At 43.8% G+C, this 24400-nt stretch overlaps 1 protein-coding gene across 1 annotated transcript in view; it reads left to right on the top strand.

Moving 5' to 3' along the window:
- The window catches only part of AGBL1 (ATP/GTP binding protein like 1), a 388187-nt gene that overhangs the window by 222118 nt on the left and 141669 nt on the right, over window positions 1-24400 (top strand). Inside the window, exons 20-21 of the mRNA XM_034784899.1 lie at window positions 478-609; window positions 7709-7885. Coding sequence (XP_034640790.1) covers window positions 478-609; window positions 7709-7885 — 309 coding nt within the window. The remainder of the gene's footprint in view (window positions 1-477; window positions 610-7708; window positions 7886-24400) is intronic.

Below are 24400 nucleotides of genomic sequence, written 5' to 3'. Positions count from 1 at the left end.
TTTTTCTGCGAATTACATAGTACAGATTTCAAACTTAAAGAAATGAAGATTGATTGCCTGATAGGGTGCAGGTTTTAGATCTCAAGAGGATAATACTGAAGTTTAGAAGTAAAAGGAATTTGCAAACTTCCCTTTGATTGAATCATAAGATGCATGTCGGTTCCTGAACTGCCATGGATGGCAGTGGGTGGGACACAGTTCTTTGTGTTTCAAACAGAGCAACATATAACCTCCCTCTCTTCTCTGAATCCTCCAAAATCAGGTGGACTGGCAGAGCCTGGGAAGGCTGATGACAATTGATCAACAGGGTTTGGCGTTCATTATGGGCATGCCCCATAGCCTGAGAGCCTCTGAGAAGTTCTGAAAAATGGTTTTTTTTTAGCAATTGGTCAACCCACTACTGTTGCACATTGCCATTTAAAGGGCTAGAATCCTTCCTGTTTTATGGTCAGTGTTGTTCCTTTTTCTGATCTCCAGGTATTCTGCGACTATCACGGCCACTCCCAGAAGAAGAACGTGTTCCTCTATGGCTGCAGCATCAAGGAAACCTTGTGGCAGGCAGGCTGCACTGTCGACACAGCAGTTGTCACAGAAGATGTTGGCTACAGGGTGAGACTTCACATTACAGCACACATCTACTGTGCACACACGCAATCAATCCTTAAGACCGTACTCAGAGTTGTTATAGTTTGACAGCAAACCATTGATATCTAGTGGGATCCCACAGGGGTCCCTAGGTCTGGTATGATCAGGGCCGGCTCTAACTTTTTTACTGCCCCAAGCAGCAAAAAAAAGTGCCGCCCCGCCGAGCCCCCCCGCCGAGGGCCGCGCCGCTGGACCCCCCCCCCCGTCCCGAGCGCCGCGCCCCGCACCGCCCCGCCACCAAGTGCCGCGTCGCCCGAGCCCGCCCCCTCCCCCGCCGCCGAGCGCCACATCGCCGGAAACCCTCCCTGAGTGCCGCGCCGCCCCCCAGCTGAGCACCGGAGTGCCCCCGCCGAGTGCCGCACCGCTGGAACCCCTCCCTGAGCGCCGCGCGCCGTGCTGCCCCCCCAGCCGAGCGCCGCGCGCTGGAGCGCCCCTGCCGAGCAACGCGCCACCGGAGCGCCCCTGCCCCCCGTGGAATGCTGCGCCACGCTGCCCCCCGCCACCCCAAGATTGGCCGCCCCTTACCAGGTGCCGCCCCAAGCATGTGCTTGGTTGCCTGGTGCCTGGAGCCGGCCCTGGGTATGATTTAATATTTTCATTAATGATTTGGATAATGGAGTGGAGAGTATGCTTATATAATTTGAAGATGACATCAAACTAGGAATGGTTGCTAAAAATTCAGACAGGATTTTGAATTCAAAATGATGTTGGAAAATGATCTGAAAGCAACAAGGTGAAATGTAGTAAAGACAGGTGCAAATTAAGAAGAAAAAATTAGATGCATTGCTACAGAATGGGGAATAACGTGCTGCATAACTGAGGAGTAGTACTGCTGAAAAAGATCTGAGGGTTATAGTGGATCACAAATTGAATAGGAGTCAACTATGTGCTGCGGTTGCAAAAAAGGCCAATATCATTCTGGGGTGTATTAACAGGAGTGTTGTATGTAAGACACAAGAGGGAATTGTCCTGCTCTCTTCAGCACTGCTGAGGCCTCAGGTGGAGTAATGTGTCCAGTTCTGGGCATGACACTTTAAGAAAGATACAGACAAATTGGAGAGTCCAGAGGAAAGCAACAAAAATGATAAATCTGATCTCTGAGGAAAGGTTAAAAAACCTGGGCATATTTAGTCTTGAAAAAAGACCGAGGGGAGACCTAATAACAGTCTTCAAATATGTTAAGGGCTGTTATAAAGAGGATGGTGTTAGATTGCTCTCCATGTCTACTGAAAGTAGGGCAAGAAATCATGTTTAATCTGCAGCAAGAGAGATTTAGGTTAGATATTAGGAAAATCTTTCGAACTATAAGGGTAGTTAAGTTCTGGAATAGGCTTCCGAGGGAGGTTGTGGAATCTCCATCATTGCAGGTTTTTCAAAACAGGTTGGATAAACACCTGTCAGGGCTGGTCTAGGTGTCCCTGGTCCCATCACAGTGCAGGGGGCAATCGCTTCAGCTCCCTTCCAGTCTTACATTTCTATGATTAGGGATGGGCCCAATCTACGAAGTTTGGAGCTGGGTGTGAACTTCCCCAGAATCCAGAGGAATGCAGTCCTGGGAGGCTGGACCCATCTCTAAAATCTAGATGCACCGAATATTAGCATAAAGTATCATCTGAATGAACATGCCCCCTAATCAATGGCCACAAATATTTGCCTACCTGGGCAGCTACCGTTTTTTGTGTGAGTAAACCACACACATGCGAAACATCATTCATATAACCCTGTATGTACCATATAATGCTGGTAAAAGGCCACTGGTCATGTTGCCCTGTTGAATTCAATTGCCTTATTGTTAAAAGCACCATGTCAAAATAAAAAATCAAGAGCCCGATTCACCACTATGCTACTTCAGTTTTACCCCAGCATGGCTTCATTGAAACCATGGAGTTACACAGGTGTCAAACTGGAGTAATGTAGCATTGAACTTATTTGACCCTGTATTTTTAAATAATATAATGTTTAGTGTAGAGAGCACCTCCATAAGTAGACGGTGCTATAGCTTTATCTTAGTATTAAGTTGTTGTCTTGTATGTTGTTTTGTTGTTGTTCTGACCCTGGGGTTTTAGCAGGATGTTCAGTCCTGCCTGTGTGTGCTGGACTTGGTACTTGCGGTGTCCCAATAAATCGTGTTCGGTAAGTGAATATTACAATACAGTTCCCTTCAGTGTTTTTCCTGTGACAGGATTCTTAAAATAGAAACCATTGGAAACTCCTACTCTCTTTAACAGACCATTTGTTTCCCATTTCTACTCCATTCCTGTTAGAAAGTGAAACTAGACTAAATTATTTTTGCTCTGTGTTTAGTTAGCCTCGCTGTCTGGTTCTCAGGCACCAGCATCTGGCTGTTGGTTTGTAGTTTCTGACAGTTCAAGGGAATGAGTAATATTTAAAAATCCCCCGTTTTCAATGAAACTTGAGAGTTGTCTAGTGGTTAAAATAGGAGACTGGTATACAGATCTAATGGGTTCTTTTCCCAACTCTGCCAGATTTGTGTGACTTTGGGCAAGTCACTTCACCACCCTGTGTCTGTTTCCCCATCTGAGATGAAATTATCTCTAATTATAGTTTTCAAAATTAATTTTTACAAAACCTAAGTTGTAGTCCTAAACTGGTTTAAGAGGCACAGATTAGTGAGATCTGGCATAGAAGAGGTTAAAATGTTCTTGTATAGCTCTACACTGTTGTATGGCTGGCACCTCTCCAGGACAATCTGCAACTCCCTCCCTTCCTTTAGATTACCATGTCTTCCTCATTCATCTTCAGGCATCGTCCAAGGAGTATACTTTCCCAGAAGGAAAGTGCTCCATTCAGGAGTCCCTCAGGGCAGGACCAAATACTGTCTAGACCATCCCTGATAGACATTTATCTAACCTACTCTTAAATATCTCCAGAGATGGAGATTCCACAACCTCCCTAGGCAGTTTATTCCAATGTTTAACCACTCTGATAGTTAGGAACTTTTTCCTAATGTCCAACCTAAACCTCTCTGGGCGCAGTTTAACATTGCTTCTTGTTCTATCCTTAGAGGCTAAGATGAACAAGTTTTCTCCCTCCTCCTTTTGACACCCTTTTAGATTCCTGCAAACTGTTATCATGTCCCCTCTCAGTCTTCTCTTTTCCAAACTAAACAAACCCAATTCTTTCAGCCTTCCTTCATACGTCATGTTCTCTAGACCTTTAGACCTTTAGATAGACCTTTAATCATTCTTGTTGCTCTTCTCTGGACCCTCTCCAATTTCTTCACATCTTTCTTGAAATGTGGTGCCCAGAACTGAACACAATACTCCAGTTGAGGCCTAACCAGAGCAGAGTTGAGCGGAAGAATGACTTCCCATGTCTTGCTCACAACACACCTGTTAATGCATCCCAGAATCATGTTTGCTTTTTTTGCAACAGCATCACACTGTTGACTCATATTTAGCTTGTGGTCCACTATTTGCCGTACTCCTTCCTAGACAGTCTCTTCCCATTCTGTATGTATGAAACTTATTGTTCTTTCCTAAGTGGAGCACTTTGCATTTGTCTTTATTAAACTTCATCCTGTTTACCTCAGACCTTTTCTCCAATTTGTCCAGATCATTTTGAATTATGACCCTATCCTCCAAAGCAGTTGCAGTCTCTCCCAGTTTGGTATCATCTGCAAATGTAATAAGCGTACTCTCTATGCCAGTATCTAAGTCGTTGATGAAGATATTGAACAGCGCCAGTCCCAAAACAGACCCCTGCGGAACCCCACTTGTTATATCTTTCCAGCAGGATTGGGAACCATTATTAACTACTCTCTGAGTATGGTAATCCAGCCAGTTATGCATCCACCTTATAGAAGCCCCATCTAAGTTGTATTTGCCTAGTTTATTGATAAGAATATCATGCGAGACCATATCAAATGCCTTACTAAGTCTAGGTATACCACAGCCACCGCTTCTCTCTTATCCACAAGACTCGTTATCCTATCAGAGAAAGCTATCAGATTGGTTTGACATGATTTGTTCTTTACAAATCCATGCTGACTATTCCCTATCACCTTATCACCTTCCAAGTGTTTGCAGATGATTTCCTTAATTACTTGCTCCATTATCTTTCCTGGCACAGAAGTTAAACTAACTGGTCTGTAGTTTCCTGGGTTGTTTTTATTTCCCTTTTTATAGATGGGCACTATATTTGCCCTTTTCCAGTCTTCTGGAATCTCTCCTGTCTCCATTGATTTTCCAAAGATAATAGCTAGAGGCTCAGATACCTCCTCTGTCAGCTCCTTGAGTATTCTAGGATGCATTTCATCAGGCCCTGGTTGATTACATTGAACTCATTAGCACTACAAAAGTGATTTTTCCTCCCTTTTTGTCAGCTGTTGAGAATATCCCACTTTCACCTTAATTGAATTGGCTCGTTAGCTTTGACCCCCGGCAACTTGGTAAGGCAACGCCCATCTTTCCATATGCTGTGTATTTATACCTCCCTACTGTATTTTCCACTCTGTGCATCTGATGTGGTGGGTTTTAGCACACAAAAGCTTATGCCCAAATAAATTTGTTAGTCTCTAAGGTGCCACAAGGACTTCTCGTTGTTTTTGCTGATACAGATTAACATAGCTACCCTTCAGAAACCTGGATTTCTTGTGACATTGCTGCATGGCAAACAGCACTCATGGGTGTGTCTACACAGCAAGCAGGATCCCATGGCAGTGAGTCTCAGAGCCTGAGTCTGTGAGCCTGGGTCTGGGTCTGTGGTTGTTGGTTGTAGGTGGTGATGGCTGTATGTACAGAATTAATGTTAATGAGGAGATAATCCAAATAGTTAGGCCAAAAGTTTATGGTTTCTCTAAACATGTTTTAGAAAACCTAATAAGTCTTTTTTTTTTTAATTCCAGTTAAGCCAAATATTCCCCTACTCAGTGTTGTGAACCCAAGCCCAATAAGACTGAGCGATAATAGTTCAGAATTAGACAATAAAACTGACTTTTAAACAGGAAGTGAAATGGACTGATAAGATTTCACAACCCAAACTGAACAAAATGGAAAGTAAATGGCATCAATGGAGAGAGCACACTGTAGGAATCTGTTCAATTCAACAGTTTAAGGTGGTCACAGTTATACAGGCAAAGACAATGTGCCCTTTATTTTAATATTGTATGGGCCAAATGCACTCCTGGTGTAAATGATGCTCATTTACATTAGCATAGAATTTGGCACATAATTTCTAATTTGATGCTCCAACGCTCTTTTTATTTTGGGCAGGGGGAGGAAATGTACACATATCCAAAGGTCCAATTCTAACCAAGTGCAACTCCCATTGAAGTCAATGAACTCATTACATGTATGTTTTTATGGCACATTGCCTCATGGGAGTTGTAGTTCAGGCCCCCATTTTCTCATATGGGCTGGGATCCCTGAAGGATTATATTTCTCATGATGCAACACACTCTCCTGTAGCCGAGCTGCATAGTGCATCATGGGAGATGTAGCCATCCAGGGAATGTGGCTCAGATGAAGTGTTTCAGGTCAGTTCAACAAACAGAAACTCAGCCTTTTGATTCATGAATCTCAAAATGTTTCATTTCAATTGAAAATCTTCAAATTCAATATTTCAACTTTTATTCCCCATTTGAGACAAAAACAAACAGTGAAAATTTGGAATTTCCCAAGGGATGGAAATTCTGAATTTTGCTCAGCTCTACTGCTGCTATGTAAATAATAACTATGTAACTCTCTGTGATGGGTTGGATCACAGAAACCCCTTGGGGCTGCCAACTGATGTGCCAAGACTACTTCTGCCCCAGCTTTCCCTGCCCTCCCAGCTTGGGACTTCAGTGCCCTGCCTGGTTTGAGCCAGACCCAGGTCTGAACCACGTCCCCTAACAGCTGTAGGCTTAATTGAAAGCAGGTTAAGAAGCGTTCCTGTCTTTAACATCCAGATGAGACTACTTCTGCCCTGATTTCCCTGTCAGCTTGGGACTCCAGCACCCTGTCTTGTTGAGCCAGACACGCCAGTCTGCTCCAACACAGACCCAGGGTCTGAACCATGTGCCCCAAAGCTGCAGACTTAACTGAGAGCAACTTAAGACGTGTTCCTGTCTTTAACACCCAGATGCCCAACTCCCAATGCGGTACAAACCCCAAATAAATCCGTTTTACCCTGTATAAAGCTTATACAGGGTAAACTCATAAATTGTTCACCCTCTATAACACTGAGAGAGAGCTATGCACAGCTGTTCCCCCCCCCAAGGTATTAATACATACTCTGGGTTAATTAATAAGTAAAAAGTGATTTTATTAAATACAGAAAGTAGGATTTAAGTGGTTCCAAGTAATAGCAGACAGAACAAAGTGAATTACCAAGCAAAATAAAATAAAACACACAAGTCTAGGCCTAGTACAGTAATAAAATCTCACCCTCAGAGATGTTTCAAATACATTTCTTTCAGAAACTGGATGCCTTCCTAGTCTGGGCACAATCCTTTCCCCTGGTACGGTCCTTGTTCTGGCTCAGGTGTAGCTAGGGGATTTCTCATGACCGCAGCCCATTTGTTCTGTTCCACCCACTTATATATCTTTTGCATAAGGCGGGAATCCTTTGTCCCTCTCTGGGTTCCCAGCCCCTCCTTCTCAATGGAAAAGCACCAGGTTAAAGATTGATTCCAGTTCAGGTGACATGATCACATGTCACTGTACGACTTCATTACCCACTTGCCAGCACACACGTATACAGGAAGACTTACAAGTAAAACAGAGCCATCTACAGTCAATTGTCCTGGTTGATGGGAACCATCAAGATTCCAAACCACCATTAATGGCCCACACTTTGCATAATTACAATAGGCCCTCAGAGTTATATTTCATATTTCTAGTTTCTGATACAAGAGCGATACCTTTATACAAATAGGATGACCACACTCAGTAGATTATTAGCTTTGTAATGATACCTTACAAGAGACCTTTTGCATGAAGCATATTTTAGTTACATTACGTTCACACTCATCAGCATAGTTTCATAAAATCATATAGAGTGCAACGTCCCACACTATCTAATTCATGTTCTTATTCTTGTTTGATTCTTTTTTTTGCAGACCCTCCCAAAAATCCTGGATAAAGTGGCCCCTGCATTTGTCATGAGCAGCTGTAGCTTCCTGGTGGAGAAGTCACGTGAATCGACAGCCCGGGTAGTAGTGTGGCGAGAGATTGGTGTGTTGAGGAGCTACACGATGGAGAACACCTACTGTGGCTGTAGCCATGGGCTCTACAAGGTGAGTACCTATGTCTGGGAGCCCATTCTCATCCTCTCTTCTCTTACGGAGCTCACTTAGACTTGCAGTGCAGGGATGAGCAGTTGTGTAATGGTGGGGTACTGTTTTACTGCTCAGGAGTCTTTGCTTTCCTGAGCCCTTCAGTGGAATGAACTCTGAAACATTTTGCTCTCATTTCTTGCCACTGCTCCTGAGAGTAGAATTGCCTCCAAGTTTGTACTATAATATTCCCATCAGACCTCAGTCTGCTGCCTACAGTGATACAATAGTCATAGTGGAGCTCCTATTTTGCAGCCTCATTCAACAGTGAGGGACACCAGGCCTGATTCTTATAATTTACCCTAATGTAAATCAGGACTTGTTCCATGAAGGCTGCGGAGTTACAGTGGTGTAAAACTACTGTAAGTGGGCCTGGTTCTCCTCTCACAAAATAAATGTTTCCTTGGTTTTATGAACAAAGAGGGGTCTCCTTCTAATTTAACTAAACCAAATCTACTGTGTCCTACAGAAGCTATATTAAGGGCAATCAGGTGTTCCAGAGAGATGTATGCTGCCTCTCCTTATTAAACTTTGCGACCTGATACAAAGCTCCATTTACAGCAGTTGTAAGCCTGTATAACTCCATTCGCGGCATGAGACTGGTATAATGGAGTTCTGAATCAGGCGCTGTGGCGCCAGTGGTTAGCATGATGTGATTGGAACGATTTGACATCTCTGTGCTATGTATTATAATCTTATTGTTGGCAAGAGATTCCTACCAAACCAGTGGGAAATAAAGCCATCATATAAATCATGAGACATTCTCAACTATATTATTAATGACACCCACAGCTACAGGGGGAAATGTATAGTCTGCTGCTTGCTCTGTGCTTACATCCTGCAGGTGTCATCGAAATAAAAGACCCTGAGACAGTGGGCTCTGTCAAGGGAAGTTGATGGGCTGATTGTTTTAGTTTACTGTGAGCCTCCCTAACTCAGGGAACACCGACTGTTTTCCCTGCCACAGTCTGTAATGACTCTTTGTACTTGCTGAAGAAATTCTCTGCATCCAAAGCAAAACGTGCAACCTTTGAGTTTGTTCCTAGAGTACAGACATCAGCATCCACTATCAAATAGCTTTAAGATGAAAGAGCATTCTGGGTAATGTTATGCAAATGAGAACACTGGACTTGTTCTTGACACACATGGAGACATTTTTGTTTAGCACTAGACACACTGTAATGAACTCATCCTGATCACGTCAGGCCCATGCGAATACCCAGGACTCTGGGATACCTCAAGAAAACTGCAGCTTGCTGCGGGTCTGGCAGGAAGTGGTGGGGTTGGGTCAGTCAGGGGTGCTCTTCTGTCTGAACCGGTATTGCTCTAATCTCGCAACATGGGGCTCAAAGGAGTGCTACACCAGAGGAAGTAGTGTTACTGATTCAGTAGGGAGACTTTTCTTTCTAAGTCAATACTGACTGTAGTCCCAAACAGTGTGAAGGGGGTACTCATATTGGAGGTGCTATGTGTTTTGAATGAGACACACATGCTCTGACTACTTGTGGCTGTTAAAAATCTTGCGGCATTTTTAACAAGACTAAGGTTATTAACCCAAGTAATTATACTCTGCTGATCTGAGCTCTCCGTTCAGTGTCAAATGGTGAATTCTTCCTCTCCCAAAACAAATAGGGAGCGTTGCTAGGGCAGAATGGCTGCCATGTTTCAACCTATTTCTGTCGGAGGGGGTCAGTGCCCCTATATGCAGAGTGTTAATAAAGCAATTAGGGGTCCTAAAGGTCCTTCAAGATAATTACTAATTAATGTATTTATAGTAATACATCGCAAATTACTCTCTGAGCAAAGGATCTGAAGGGTTTTGTAAACCTTATACACTAATCACTTTGCCCTCCAGTTAAGTGTAGCCAGGAGGAACTCAGCAACTGCTTTAACAGTACGTAAGCATATAAAAGTCCAGGGCAGGAAGTGAAGAAATAATTGCAAAGAGAATTTAAGGAAAGAGAATATAATTACCCAGATTGGCCAGACCAGCACAACTGATACCTCCTTCTCCTGAGAAAAGTGCTAATGGATTTTTAATAAGCACCAGAGAGCAGAATTTTTGTCCTACATTTTATCCAAAAAGACAGTGGGTGGAATCCTGACTCCAGGATGCCAAAACTCCTGTTGATTTCAGTGGGGCCAGGATTTCACCCAAATACCTCTAGCAATGCAGTGTGCCCTAGCGCCGTGCTGGGGTATCAGACTCAGGATCATTATCCACTGAATCACTATGCTTACCAGCTGTATCACCTAGGTGTTCCTTGACCCAACACTGCTTAGTTTGTGAGGTCCGATATGATCACAACTTGAGGTGGTAGAACAGTAATGTGAAAAGCCCTGTCAAAATGATTTATTCAGGGAATAGCTTCAGTGCATTTCTGTTGTTTTCTCAATGCCTCTTCTCTATTTTGGAGGTCTTAAGGGATACACAGAAATACCCCATGTTGCAGGACCTGGACTTTCTTTAACCGTCCTTTGAAGTATATGAAATGCATCTCTATTTTTCCCTCTGTTTTTTTCCCCTTATCCTCACGCTCATCACTGAGCAGAACTGTAGGCAGCCAGCAGGGGAATCGGAGTAATTTTACATGTGGGCGCCTGTTGCCGGAGAGGGAATCAAATCCACGTTTTTTGTGACCCATAAGGAAGTCTATGAGCTATAAAGCAGGATAGAAATTTCCGTTCTGAACATATTGCAAATGATTTCTGTATGTTGGAAAGCTCAGTCCCAGATGGATCATGAGGTTATTATTCTAAGGTCATCTTTCCATTTTTTGTTTATCATTACCATTTATCCCAAAGACAGAGGACTCTTAAATATGCCCATGGGGGCATTTCTTCCTTCCATCATATGAATATAAATATTTTTGCAGTTTCTCAGGTTAAGGCAGCTTTAAAGTAGTTCCAATCATTTCTCCCCCAGTACACTAAGGGCCTGATTTGTTAGAATTGAAATGATGTATCATTTCTTACACTGACATTTATTTTGGAGCTGCGTAAAAGATCATAAACTATTACCTTCAAATAACTGATATCAATAGGAGATGTCCCCTTCTATTTTTAGGAATCTTTAACTAGGGTACTACTTTTTTTGTTCTTTTGGATTTGGGTTCCTAGGAGAATATTCTCAACATGGTAAGCCAAAGATTTCATTGCATAGTTCCATGTAACACCCAAATCCCACCCACCAAAGACTCTCTCATTAGAATCTGATACTCCTGAAGCTCTTGGGTATACATCATTTTTATAGGGCCATATTTTTCAAGAGGCTGCAATTGAGATACTGATTCTGGGGCTGCAGTTTTGGACCCTCCAGCTCCCGTGTGTGAAAATGACACAATTTAGAGAGGTACCTGATTTGCGGGTGTAATCTGTCAGTTAGGCCTGGTCTACACTGGGGGTGGGGTGGGGGGGATTCGACATAAGATACGCAACTTCAGCTACGGGAATAGCGTAGCTGAAGTCAACGTATCTTATTTCGACTTGCCTCACGGCGCGGGATCGACGGCCACGGCTCCCCCATCGACTCCGCTACCGCCGCTCGCCCTGGTGGAGTTCCGGAGTCGACAGGAGCGTGTTCGGGGATCGATATATCGCGTCTAGACGAGATGCGATATATAGATCCTGATAGATTGATCGCTACCCGCCAATCCGGTGGGTAGTCTGGACGTACCCTTAGATATCTTCCTGTGACCTCTGCTCTCAATTAACAGTATGTGCAGTTTTGCACCCACATTTGATTATAATTAGAATCTGTTTTTTAAACCATATGACAGCAACCCCCTACAATTATATCCATAAACTTACCTAGACAAACAGGCCCTTTGATTTTTTTTTTATGCTTTACTTATATAGCTTCTTAATGCACTTTACAAACAGCAACTAAGTCTTCCACCACCCCATTTTACCAAGAGGGAAACTGAGGCTCAGATGTCTGAAGACACTGTGGCCATATCAGTAAGTTTTTGGCTGCCAGTCTCCCCATTTAACCAATAACCCATGCTTCCTTCCCCGTTGCAAACAATAGGGCAACACATTCTGCTCTCCTTGTTCATGCAACTAGTCCCTTTGGCCACTGTGCCACTAACTTAGTCTGTGTGGTTACATAGAGAGCTACTAGGGAGTTAATAAAGGACTGGGCAAGAACAAAAAAGCCCTTCTAGATGCCATTAAAAAAAGCTGCCCTAAGCTGCATGTCAGTGGTAGGTGTGTCCTATGACATCACTGTGGAGGAGAGCTGAATTAAAATAAAACCCAGTACTTCCTGGTAGTGAGTCCAGCCAGAAAGAGTTTTCAGGGAATGTTGCCTAGCTTGCATTGAAATTTACAACCCCCCATTTTAGAAATGGTTCATTGTGTCAAAAATAAGAAAGGTGTTTGGCACTTGTGATATTCTAATAAGAATCAAGAGTGACCCCAACCTCATTTAAAAGTCATTTGACTTCAAAAGGCTGGAAATATAAAAGATGGTTTATCTCTGTTGAATCGCTGTGTCTCTGTGATCAATGGAAATGCAATAAGCCAGTCGCCCTTAAGGAAGAGAAACATAAAACCAAAGAAACTATTGATCTTATCTGAGATTTTATTCAACCTAAGGAAGATGAAGAAAAAGCCAAACCCCAACTCATTCTCATTTCATCGAGATTGCCTGATGGAGTCTTATAGGAACAGTGTCTCTATCGTAAAGTGTTGCTAAAAAAAAGAAGTAATGGATTTCAATGGGGAATTCTCCCTCCCACTCCTATCTCTTTAGAAACCCTATGGTCGAAAGAGAAAAACAATCAGAAAATTGAAGAAGCTCATAAGTTCATTGCCTCTGCAAAGGCTGAGTGTGTGGTGAGCTGGTGGACTAAATCAAACAGTCTTCCAGCCCACCAAAAGGGTTTTATTGCAACAACCTCTCAGATATTCAGTTTGTTGAGACCATCTTTTATTTGTGTGAAAATGAATTCTGTGTGGCACCTTTTAAAGAAGTTTTACCCATTCTGACTAACTTAGTCTCCAGTGAGCTATCTTTTGATATTTACACAAGTTTCTCATGGGTTTCATTTCCTGCCCTTGTATATAATATAACTTTGCCATGACCATCCAGTACCAGGCTATTCAATACCATGCCATATAGTATCATATCGCAATTTTTTATACCATCATATTCTGATCCATGCCATACCATACTGGAGAATATTTAGTACTGTACTGTACCATAGTGTGTTAGTCAGTTCCGTACTATGCTGTATATAGGACTGGAAGGGACTTCCTGGGTCACTGTGTCCAGTCCTCTGCTATTGCAGGCAGTGCTCTTAGATAATCAAGTTCATAAATTTATTAAGCTCCATGTTAAAATTAATAAGGTTGTTTGCCCCACTTCTGTTGGAAAGCAGTCATAGAACCACACTTTTCTGATGTTTGGAAACTTTCTTCTAATTTCCAGCCTAAATTTACTCATAGTCAGTTTATACTCATTCATTCTCGAGCCAGTATTGTTCTTTAGCTTAAATAACTCTTCTCCATCCGTCGTTTTCAGCCCTGTGGTGTATTTAGAGAGAGCAACCATATCCCTGCTAACCCTTCATTTTGCTAGGCTAAACAAGCCAAGCTCTTAAAGTAAGTCTATATTGCCTGCTCCTTTCGGCAGCATGTAGAATATACTGCACGCCCCGCTAAGCATGGGTATAAATAGCAGTGTAGATTGTGAGGCACTGTTTAGGCAAGTAAAGAAACTCCTAAACCCTGTAGGTATGTACCCTACAGGGCTCTCTACATGCCCAAGCAGTGCCTCCCTTTCTGCACTGCTATTTTTATCCCACTGCCTTCCTGCTGCTGGAGTCTTTCCCTGCTCCAAGGAGCTGCTGGAGCCTCCCTTCGCTGGAGTCTTTCCCTGAGGTGGGGAAAGCTCTGGTAACTCCACATAGCTCTCAGCTGCAGTGGGGAAAGGCTCCGGCAGTTTCCTGCGTTGGGGAAAGGCTCCAACAGTTGACTGCTGCTGAACCTTTCTCCTGTGCCTCCCTCCTGCCAGAGCCTTTCACTGACATGTGTAGTTACACACTACAGTGAGGACACAGTGTCTACATGTCACCACAAGACATATCCTCAGATCCTACATGTCTCCACAAGAGGTGTGCAACATAGATGTTAGGGCTAGTCCAGGGATAGGCAACCTGTGGCACACGTGCCGAAGGTGGCATGCGAGCTGATTTTCAGTGGCACTCACACTGCCCGCGTCCTGGCCACCAGTCCGGGGGGCTCTGCATTTTAGTTTAATTTTAAATGAAGCTTCTTAAACATTTTAAAAACCTTATTTACTTTACATACAACAATCATTTAGTTATATATTATAGACTTATAGAAAGAGACCTGCTAAAAACATTAAAATATATTACTGGCACGCGAAACCTTAAATTAGAGTGAATAAATGAAGACTCGGCACACCACTTCTGAAAGGTTGCTGACCCCTGGGCTAGTCTATGCTAGAAACACTACAGGGGCGCAGCTGCAACATGTCTGTGAAGACGCTCTGCCAGCAGGAGAGAATTCTCCCATTGGCATAATAAAACCACCTCAGCAAGAGCCGATAGCTATGTAGATGGGAGAAGCTCTCCCACCGACATAGCGCTGTCCACACTGGCGCTTAGGTCGGTGTAACTTACATTGCTCACACCCCTGAACAACATGAATTATACTGACATAAGTGGTAGTGTTTACAGACGCTTTAGTCTCCTCTCATCAGATATGTTCTCCATTCCTCTGTTCATGCTAGTAGCCGTTCTCTGCACCTGTCCTTCATTATATTATTCAGTACCATAGTGTATCATACCATACTATTCAATTCGTATTCTGCCCTGTATTTTTTGGCTCCATCCCATGCTACACCTTGGCTTATCATTCTGTACCGCACCATGCTTTCAGTATCTTGCCATGCTGGTACAGAATTTTGCCCGACATGTGTACATGATGGAGGAAATAAATCAGTAAGGAAATAGATTTTAGCCTCGTGCTACAAAGGGCTTATTATAAACAATAGGGAGTAACGCAGATGAGTTGTAAAATGATTACAGATACCTTGACAGTGCCCTTTGAAGTGGATTTTACTGGTGATATAGATCGTTCTTTGAAGAGAGCCTTTGGGAGCGGAGAGGGAAACAGTTTTTGTTGCCCAATCTAATGCTTCTAACTTGGAGAAATTGAAAAGTCCTGATTTTCTCATCAGACTTGAGTGGAAGAGGGAATAACCACCACTTCCCGGATGACTTTGGGGCACAAGGATAGCAGTATCAGGCAGAGTACTAACAGACAAGCGCTTGAGACTTTGTTGACAATCCTTCAAAAGCTCTCTGTCAAAACTAAGATCCATCAAAGACCCGACATTTCCATCACACAGTCTTTCACTATAATAATGTTAGTCGCTCAGCTCACTGGGTGAAATCATGAAGCCAAGTATGGTGGGTGAGCTGCGAGGAACGTTTTAGGGTAAAAAGGGGTTTAAAAGACTCCGATCCTGATTCTCCACTTCTCTGCACTGGGTGAAGTCATTTACACTGGTGCAAAGTGGGGGTAAAAGGCTACTGAATCAGAATAGTAGTGGTTTTCCCTCGCTTTGCACTGTTGTAAATAACTACCCAGGGTGCTGGCCAATATAGAATCAGGCTACAATAATTAGCAAAAAGTAAAAGCAACTGGAAAGCTCAGCATACCTTGGGTAAACCCTGGGAGTCTTCAGAAGTTACAAATGGCAACCATCCCCGCTCACAGTGACACCAGGAGCCATGCACGGTGTGTATCATTGGCAGGGCTGAATTAAGGCATAGGCAACCGTGGCACATGCCTAGGGCCCAGTTCATGGTGAGGAGGGGCAACCTGAGCTCTCTCTGGTCTGCTTCAGGAGCCGGCCTTGTGGCTGTGGCAAGGAGGAGCAGCACTGACCACCCCCTGAACACTCAGGTGTGGCCCTACTGCCCCGCCTTCATGATCGGGGAGGGGCCTGTGAGGCCAAACTTCAGTGACTGATATTCACACAGGTTTGGCCCCATGGCCCTTCCCCCATCCCGATGGAGGGACTGCCAGGCCAAACGTTAATAGGCAGTGGGGCAGCCAGTGCTGCTGCTCCTTACCACTGCTGTCCGGCTGGCACGGGCACCAGGGCTTCCCGATCAGAGGCCTGGCCAGCCTTTTCTGTGACTTGTGTCAACTGAAATGTTTTAAGAAAGTATCATGCTGGTGAAGTACCATGGGAATGTGGCAGAGTTATGGGAAGAGCATCATGATGAGTAGTTCTGCCCCTTCCCTCAGAGAGGGACTTCTTTCATGACGATTCTCCTTGTTTCTGCTTGTCTATGACCAGAGCTAGCCAAATGATTCATAATCAATAATTTGTTCAGTGAATGTTGCCATTTTTTATTCTTTGTGGGTCATCTGTGGGCAGCTCACAAAGTGTACCCATTATTTCAAATTACTCACTGCATAATTTTTGTGAGCAATTCTTGGTCTGATTGTTACAGGTATTTCATATTCAAAATTTGAGTTGCTTCGATAGGTCACGTGGTTTTGTTTTTGTTCCCTGATTGGATGGACATTGCGTTAGGCTTCGGGGTGCAGAAACTGGATTTATCCATTTGAAATCCTCTTTTTGCCAGTATCCTGCAATATTTGCCAAAAAATGTTGTTTCAGCAATGTTCATGCAACTAAATACCTTTGCTCAGTATCTGTGGGAATGGGTGCAAAGAGAATGGGCTTGAAATCTTTAAAAATTCAAATGCACATTTTGAGGAAAATGTTGGCAATGTTCACACAGCTCTGTCTGTGACTGTACCTCAGTTCATATCACAGTTTACTTTTGTCTCCCAAAGCCTGTATTTATAGCAAGTAGGGCTGTCAAGCGATTAAAAAATTTAATCGTGATTTGTGGCATGATTAATCACACAGTTAAACAGTAATAGAATAGCATTTATTTAAATATTTTTTGACATTTTCTACATTTTCAAATAGATTGATTTTAATTACAACACAGAATACAAAGCGTGCAGTGCTTACTTTATATTAATTTTTATTACAAATATTTGTGCTGTAAAAAACAAAAAATAGTATTTTTCAGTTCACCTCATACAAGTATTGTAGTGCAATCTCTTTATCATAAAAGTTGAACTTAGAAATGTAGAATTATGTATAAAAAAACTTGCACTCAAAAACAAAACAATGTAAAACTTTAGAGCCTACAGGTCCACTCAGTCCTAGTTCTTGTTCAGCCAGTCACTCAGACAAACAAGTTTGTTTATATTTGCAGGAGATAATGCTGCCCGCTTCTTGGTTAGTGTCACCTGAAAGTGAGAATAGACGTTCGCACGGCACTGTTGTAACTGGCGTTGCAAGATATTTACGTGCCAGATGCGCTAAAGATTCATATGTCCTATCATGCTTCAACCACCATGCCAGAGGACATGCGTCCATGCTGATGACAGACCGAAGCATGTTTACTTTCATCATCTGAGTCAGATGCCACCAGCAGAAGGTTGATTTTCTTTTTTGGTGGTTCAGGTTCTGTAGTTACCTCATCAGAGTGTTGCTTTTTTAAGACTTCTGAAAGCATGCTACACCCCTCCTCCCTCTCAGATTTTGGAAGGCACTTCAGATTCTTAAACTTTGGGTTGAGTGCTCTAGCTATCTTTAGAAATTGCACATTGGTACCTTCTTTGCATTTTGTCAGTTCTGCAGTGGGAGTGTTCTTAAAACGAACAACATGTGCTGGGTCATCACCCGAGGCTGCTATAATATGAAATACATGGCAGAATGAGGGTAAAACAGAGCAGGAGACATACTGTTCTCCCCCTAGGAGGTCAGTCAAAATATAATTAACACATTATTTTTTAACGAGCATCATGATCATGGAAGCATGTCTTCTGGAATGGGAGCCGAAGCATGAAGCGGCATACAAATGTTTAGCATATCTGGCACATAAATACCTTGCAATGCTGACTACAAAAGTGCCATACAAATGCCTGTTCTCACTTTCAGGTGACATTGTAAATAAGAAGCCAGCAGCATTATTTCCTGTAAATGTAAACAAACCTGTTTGTCTTAGTGATTGGCTGAATAAGAAGTAGGACTTAGTGGACTTGTAAGCTCTAAAGTTTTACATTGTTTTGTGTTTGAGTGCAGTTATGTAACAAGAAATCTACATTTGTAAATTGCACTTTCACAATAAAGAGATTACATTATAGTACTTGTAGGAAGTGAATTGAAAAATACTGTTTCTTTTGTTTATAATTTTTACAGTGCAAATATTGTAATAAAAATAGTAACATAAAGTGAGCACTGTACACTTTGTATTCTGTCTTGTAATTTAATCAATATATTTGAAAATGTAGAAAAACATCCAAAAATAGTTAATAAATTTCAATTGGTATACAGTGCAATTAAAACTGTAATTAATCACGATTAATTTTTTTGAGTTAATCCTATGAGTTAACTACAATTAATCAACAGCCCTAATAGTAAGTATGGGGGACTCAGAGGCATCTTTGAAACTCAGACTGCCAAAATGTCAACTAAAAAATTACACCCTCTACAGGGAAAAGCCTTAGTAAGCAGCTAGATCTTGAAGGTCTGCTAACTATGGGGTTCTTTCTTACCAATAGGAGAAGCAAATCCCAGAGCTGTGGGATTCCACAGAGATTGTCATGACCCCAGCAACCCCAGGGTATCTGGGAATAGCCAGTGGGAATATCCTGGAAGGTTTCAACTCCCATATTGGTGAACAAGGAGAGATGCCACTATGAGTCATGACCCAAACCACATAGGGCTTAAATGGCTTCTTCATTGTCCACAATTCAGTAATATTTACTAGATGTATTTCTAAGATGCTCATTACTGTTATGTCTGAGCACCCTTAATTTAAAAGTCTGTATATCTCAAGACAAAGAAATAAGGCTAGGTCTACACTACAGGGGAGGTCGACCTAAGATACGCAACTTCAGCTACGTGAATAGCGTAGCTGAAGTTGCGTATTTTAGGTCGACTTACCTGGCTGTGAGGACGGCGGCGAGTTGACCGCTGCTGCGCCGCCGTCGACTCCACTTCTGCCTCTTGCCGCGGTGGATTTCCGGAGTCGACAGAAGAGCCATCGGGGATCGATTTTATCGCGTCTTCACTAGACGCGATAAGTCGATCCCCAATAGCTCGATTGCTACCCGCCGATTCGGCGGGTAGTGAAGACATGCCCTAAGACTCTCCATATTACTCCCCCCCCCCCCGCAGATAACACCCTGTTATTTAGGAAAGATCATAATTGGGTGGTGTGTTTCTTCCAGGTTTCCCCTGGATATATTTTAGGAGAAGGCTCACAAGAAAAATAGGTCTTGCATTACATTGCACCCTCCGTGCACAATAGTGATCTCTGGCATTAGTGTATTCCACCATCCCTTGTGCTGCGAACATTCTGCCCCATCCACCGTGATTTTGAAAATGCACTGTCAACCTTAGATGCCCCCTCCAAGCCTATCCGTTCTGTGAATGAACCTGAAAACAGCAATGCTCTCTTCTTGTGAGTTTGCCACTGTGAGAACAAATGGTCATTTTCCCAGGGGTGCCAAATATTTTTGAATTCTTCCAGGAAGTTAGTACAGGGAGTAGTTGCCTGTCAACTGCCAAGCAGTGGCCCATCTGTTGAAGTGTCCCAGGGATGCCTCCTTGAAATGCATTTTGGAGAAAGTGCTCCATTGGCACCTGCTGTGGTGGAATTCAGCTGTCACTTGATCCATCTGCTTCCTGTTCCCGTGTTGAAAGATTCAAGCACTGGGGGACTGGGGGGGATGTACCATTATGTTTGAGCTCAGTGCTACTGGGGGTGGAGTAGAATGATACCTAAAAGAGAAGGATGGCATCTTAGTCTTCCTTTCCCTCCCTCTCCCCAACATGCTCAGGAAACAAATAGAACCAAAAATTAGAACTCTCAGAAAACACGTGGCAAAAGTATTTGAATCTCTCTCCATGGCAGTGTCCCAAAAACGACATGCTTAAAAGTTCTAGACATTTATGTAAACAAAAGGAAACTGTTGATTCAAATTTGAATCAAGACTGAGGATATTTATTTTAAACTACATTTGAGTAGTTGAAAACCTGTCCTGTTTTGTTTTATTTAGTTTATTTCCTCTGAGACATTGAGTGAAATTCATTCCTGATTTCATTTGTTGATTTCAGTGGAGTTACAGCCAGGATGACCTGACTGATGACCAAATATCTAGGAGAGACACTAGGTTTTATCCCTAGTCATGTACTACCAGAAATGGTTCCAGTAATCCATATTCAGTTAAATAGCATGGGAAAAACTGTGTGAAGGGGAGGTCCCAGTGGGTGGATTTTAGTGGTCATCAAAGTGAGGGATAGATGGCTCTGGTTAGAGCCAAGTACAGTGCGGGCAGGCTCTGGGCATGCTTCCCATACACCGCACTACCACTCTGCTTAAATATAATCTGCAACATACTCCTGTCCTGGGCTACCCACAACGATTGACCAGTGTACTTCACTCCCGATGTCTATCATCCTCTGGGGTTACAATTCCACACTCCCCTCTGCCAGTGCAGCTGAGTCCTGAGATGCTGCATCCCTGTATGGAGTGATCAGGCTTTACAGAGCAGAGATAAAAAGAACAGGAGTACTTCTGGCACCTTAGAGACTAACAAATTAAATTTAATTTGTTAGTCTCTAAGGTGCCACAAGTACTCCTGTTTTTTTTTTGCTGATACAGACTAACACGGCTGCTACTCTGAAACAGAGCAGAGATGTGCAGTCATCATCAAATGATGGCCAAACAGTGGTTTCTGATATTCACAAGTAGCATAATGATTAGGCCAGTGTTTCTCAAACTGGGGACGCCGCTTGTGTAGGGAAAGCCCCTGGCGGGCCGGGCTGCTTTGTTTACCTGCCCCGTCTGCAGGTCCGGCCGATCACGGCTCCCACTGGCCGTGGTTCGCTGCTCCAGGCCAATGGGAGCTGCGATCGGCCTGATGGGGGCAGGTAAACAAACCGGCCCGGACTGCCAGGGGCTTTCCCTACACAAGCGGCGGCCCCAGTTTGAGAAACACTGGATTAGGCTGAAACCACTGCATTCAATTCTTGTTGACTTGTTGCTATGTAACTATGTGCTGTGACCGTCTTAGATTCCACAAAGCAAGATCAGGATCAGAGTATGGCTTCAAGTGGTGCTGATCCTATGATGGAACTCTTTCCTCTGAGTCAATACTAACATTAGCTTCCTGCTAAGGTCAGGGGTTAGAGTTAGTGAAGATGCTGAGGTGAGAATGGGATATAAAACTGCTGACCATTTGTGGTTCTAAATACCACACGGCCCTTGTTATAACAGTGGAGTACGTAACTATGTAGTCCTGGCCAAATTCCAGTTTGGATAATTATAGTCTATCTGCAAAATTCCTTCTGCACTTTCAGTTGGATATGGGAATGCTCCTCATAACCTACCCTATACTCTTTTGTAGTGTTGCTGCAGTTGGTGTAAGAACTCATGTGTTTTACTGCAGGAGTGACTGTATTTTATTGGTAAAGTGAATTCCTATTTACTCTGGACTTGCCTCAAAGAAGTATTGCGGGGCTTCAGAAATGAATGCTCTCTTCCCATAAACTGAACATGTGAACCCAGGTCCCCAAGGAAGCAGCAAAGGTCACCGCAGGTTTTGGAACAAACACAAATGACAGGGAACAGATACAATATCAGATGTTTCTTTGTTGAGCGTTGTGCAGCAGTAGCCGTAGCATTTGTTGGCTGTCTTTGAAATGATGTCTCTTCACTGGAATGACAGCACCTGAACAGATGCAGCAGGCACGCAGGACAGCAGTGTGTGTGGGTTTTGCAGATGGCCGGTGGCTGCCATTCCAACCCACAAGATGCAATAACAGATGAGGAGAGGCTGCATTCACCCCCACAGCCTGTCTCTGGGTTTTCATGGGCCTAAATTCCACTGGGCCCCTGCCAGTCCAACTACTCAGGCTATGTCATTGGTTCTCAAACTGGGGCTGCCGCTTGTGCAGGGAAAGCCCCTGGTGGGCCAGGCCAGTTTGTTTACCTGCCGGGTCCACAGGTCCAGCTGATCGTGACTCCCACTGGCTGTGGATTGCTGCTCCGGGCCAATGGGGGCGCGGGAAGCGGCGGCCAGCACATCCCTTGGCCCACACTGCTTCCCACAGCCCCCATTGGCCTGGAGAGGTTAGTGGGAGCCGCGATCGGCCGGACCTGCGGACCCGGCAGGTAAACAAACCAGCCTGGCCCACCAGGGGCTTTCCCTACACAAGCGGCAGCCTCAGTTTGAGAACCACTGGGCTATGTGCTAGGACAGAGTGAATTTCATCCAAAGAGGGCAATCGGCAAGTAAGAGAACAGGGCTTTCAGCTCACATTGTGACATAGCACTGGGAAAAGAAGGTGAAGGGTCAAGGATGTCGATCAGTAGCACTTGAGGTCTAGACATTACTGGGTTTGCAGAATCCTCCCTCTCTGTTCCAAACTAAATGTTTTTAAAGGGTGGCTGTTAGCTAAGGCTGTAGAACAGACTCATTTAACTCTCTCTAAGTGGTCTCGGTGCCACTAAATGGGACAGAACACCACATCCAGGAGGTGTGTGGGTTACACAGTGCAATGTGTGTAAGGTCGGCATTCAGCATGAATGAAGATGCTCTGTTGTGAGGATTGACAGTGCATGTTTATACTCCACTAATACCTAAGATGGGGGGAAGTGAATTATCCTCTCCTTGATTACTGCACTACCCTGGGGTAATACAAAGTAAAATCAGGTTACCAAATGGATCCAAGTTCAGAGTATGCGTCTGCAATGGCAAAGCACAGTCTAAAGTCAGGGACAGTATAAAACAATCCTAGAAACTAAGCTAGATGTAAAGCCCAAAGAAGTGGGGCGGGAGGGAAGAGGTTCTCATGTCATTCTATGCAACATACCTTAGCCTTCCAGTTTCCTGCTCCTTTAGAATAAAGATGCACATCATAAATGTGAGTGGAGTGGGGAGGACAGTGTCTGAAGTACAGAGTCAGACAAAAACCTGGAAGGCAGCAGCCTGCTGGATCTTAGCCAGGACTCATTGTGGGACCTCAAGTCAGCCACTTGACCTTTCTGTGCCTCTTCTACTTAGTCAGTCAAGCTGGGAAGTAGGATATAAATCAGGGCTTGGCTGAGAAGTGGATGCTGCATCTCAGCCCGGCTTTCATGGGTAGAAATATGTTACGAAAAGGGAAAACAATGGTCCTGAACCACAAAGAGATACAAACTCAGCTGGCTCTGCCTTTTGGAGCCAACTTCAAAGCTCTCACTAAGTGTAATCTCAGGACCTCTGCTCCCCTTGCTTGCTAAGCAAAAGGCCTGACCCAACAGAGACCCCTTCAGTGGGAGCAGCACATCTTAAATCAGTTCCTTCCTCTCCTCTGCTGATGTGTTCTTGGGTCTCGACCGGCCCCAAACTAGAGAATGAATCTCCCACCATATGGTTAAATTACAGCACAATAAACAACGACTACAGGGATGAGATCACAATAGATCTGAATCTGCAGAGCTGGGAAGCCTCCAGTGCTGATGGGGTTCCAGCGTGCTTGGCTGTAGTCAGAATAACAAAGCAGCATTCTCCCCCACGCTGATTGGAACAGCTTTCTCAGCACTGCTGTCAGCCCCTCCTCTTTTGGAATCGACCTCTGGGCTCTCATTCCAGCAAATCCCTTCAACCTTCTGCTCCCCTTTGTCCAGTTAATGCTGTTACCATTTGCTAGTGGGCATTAGGCTGCAGGACACAGTGAGCTTCTTGTGGGCAGAGAGGTGGAGAGGGGCATTGCCTCCGCTCCTTCCTGCCCCTGAATCCCCGAAGATTTTCTTTTGAATTGAATTTTTTTGTGATTTTTTGGGGGCTCATTTTTCACATCGAAACAAACAATACAAAATACAAAAAGCTAAACGACTTACAGCTTGTATATGTTACCAACTACTGCCCGTTTCCCAGGGATTGCAAATAAAGATATGCAATTATTCACCCTTACACCTTGTCAAAGCTGCAAGACTAGACAATACAAAACCCGGCACTGTTATGCAGACATTACATATTAAAATGGGGATAACAAAACAAAAAAGACACGTACAAATAGGCAGAAAAGGGAAGGAGGGGACCGAGTGAGGGCCGGCACAGGAAGAGGGAGGGAAAAATGTGGAGAGGACAGGAGGAATGGAAGTTTGGCATCATCTGGGGTATCTCAGCATTCTTTATCCAAATGTATGAATAAACAGGGCCCAAATTTCTTCAAATTCATATAATTGCTCTTTATGCTGATAAGCTATTATTTCTGACGCTGCTAACTCAGACAGGTCTGAATGCTATTGCTCTGCTCTGGGCATAAGCCTGCTCCTCCATTTTCATAAAATCATACACTTGGTCATCATAGTGGCCCTCACAAACCAAAGTCTTTGTGGCGAAGTTAAACCC

The sequence above is a fragment of the Trachemys scripta genome, chromosome 10 (genome assembly GCF_013100865.1).
Source record: "Trachemys scripta elegans isolate TJP31775 chromosome 10, CAS_Tse_1.0, whole genome shotgun sequence".
Lineage (NCBI taxonomy): Eukaryota > Metazoa > Chordata > Testudines > Emydidae > Trachemys > Trachemys scripta.
The sequence above is the reverse complement of the archived record's forward strand: the minus strand, read 5'-3'. Positions and strand labels throughout refer to the sequence as shown.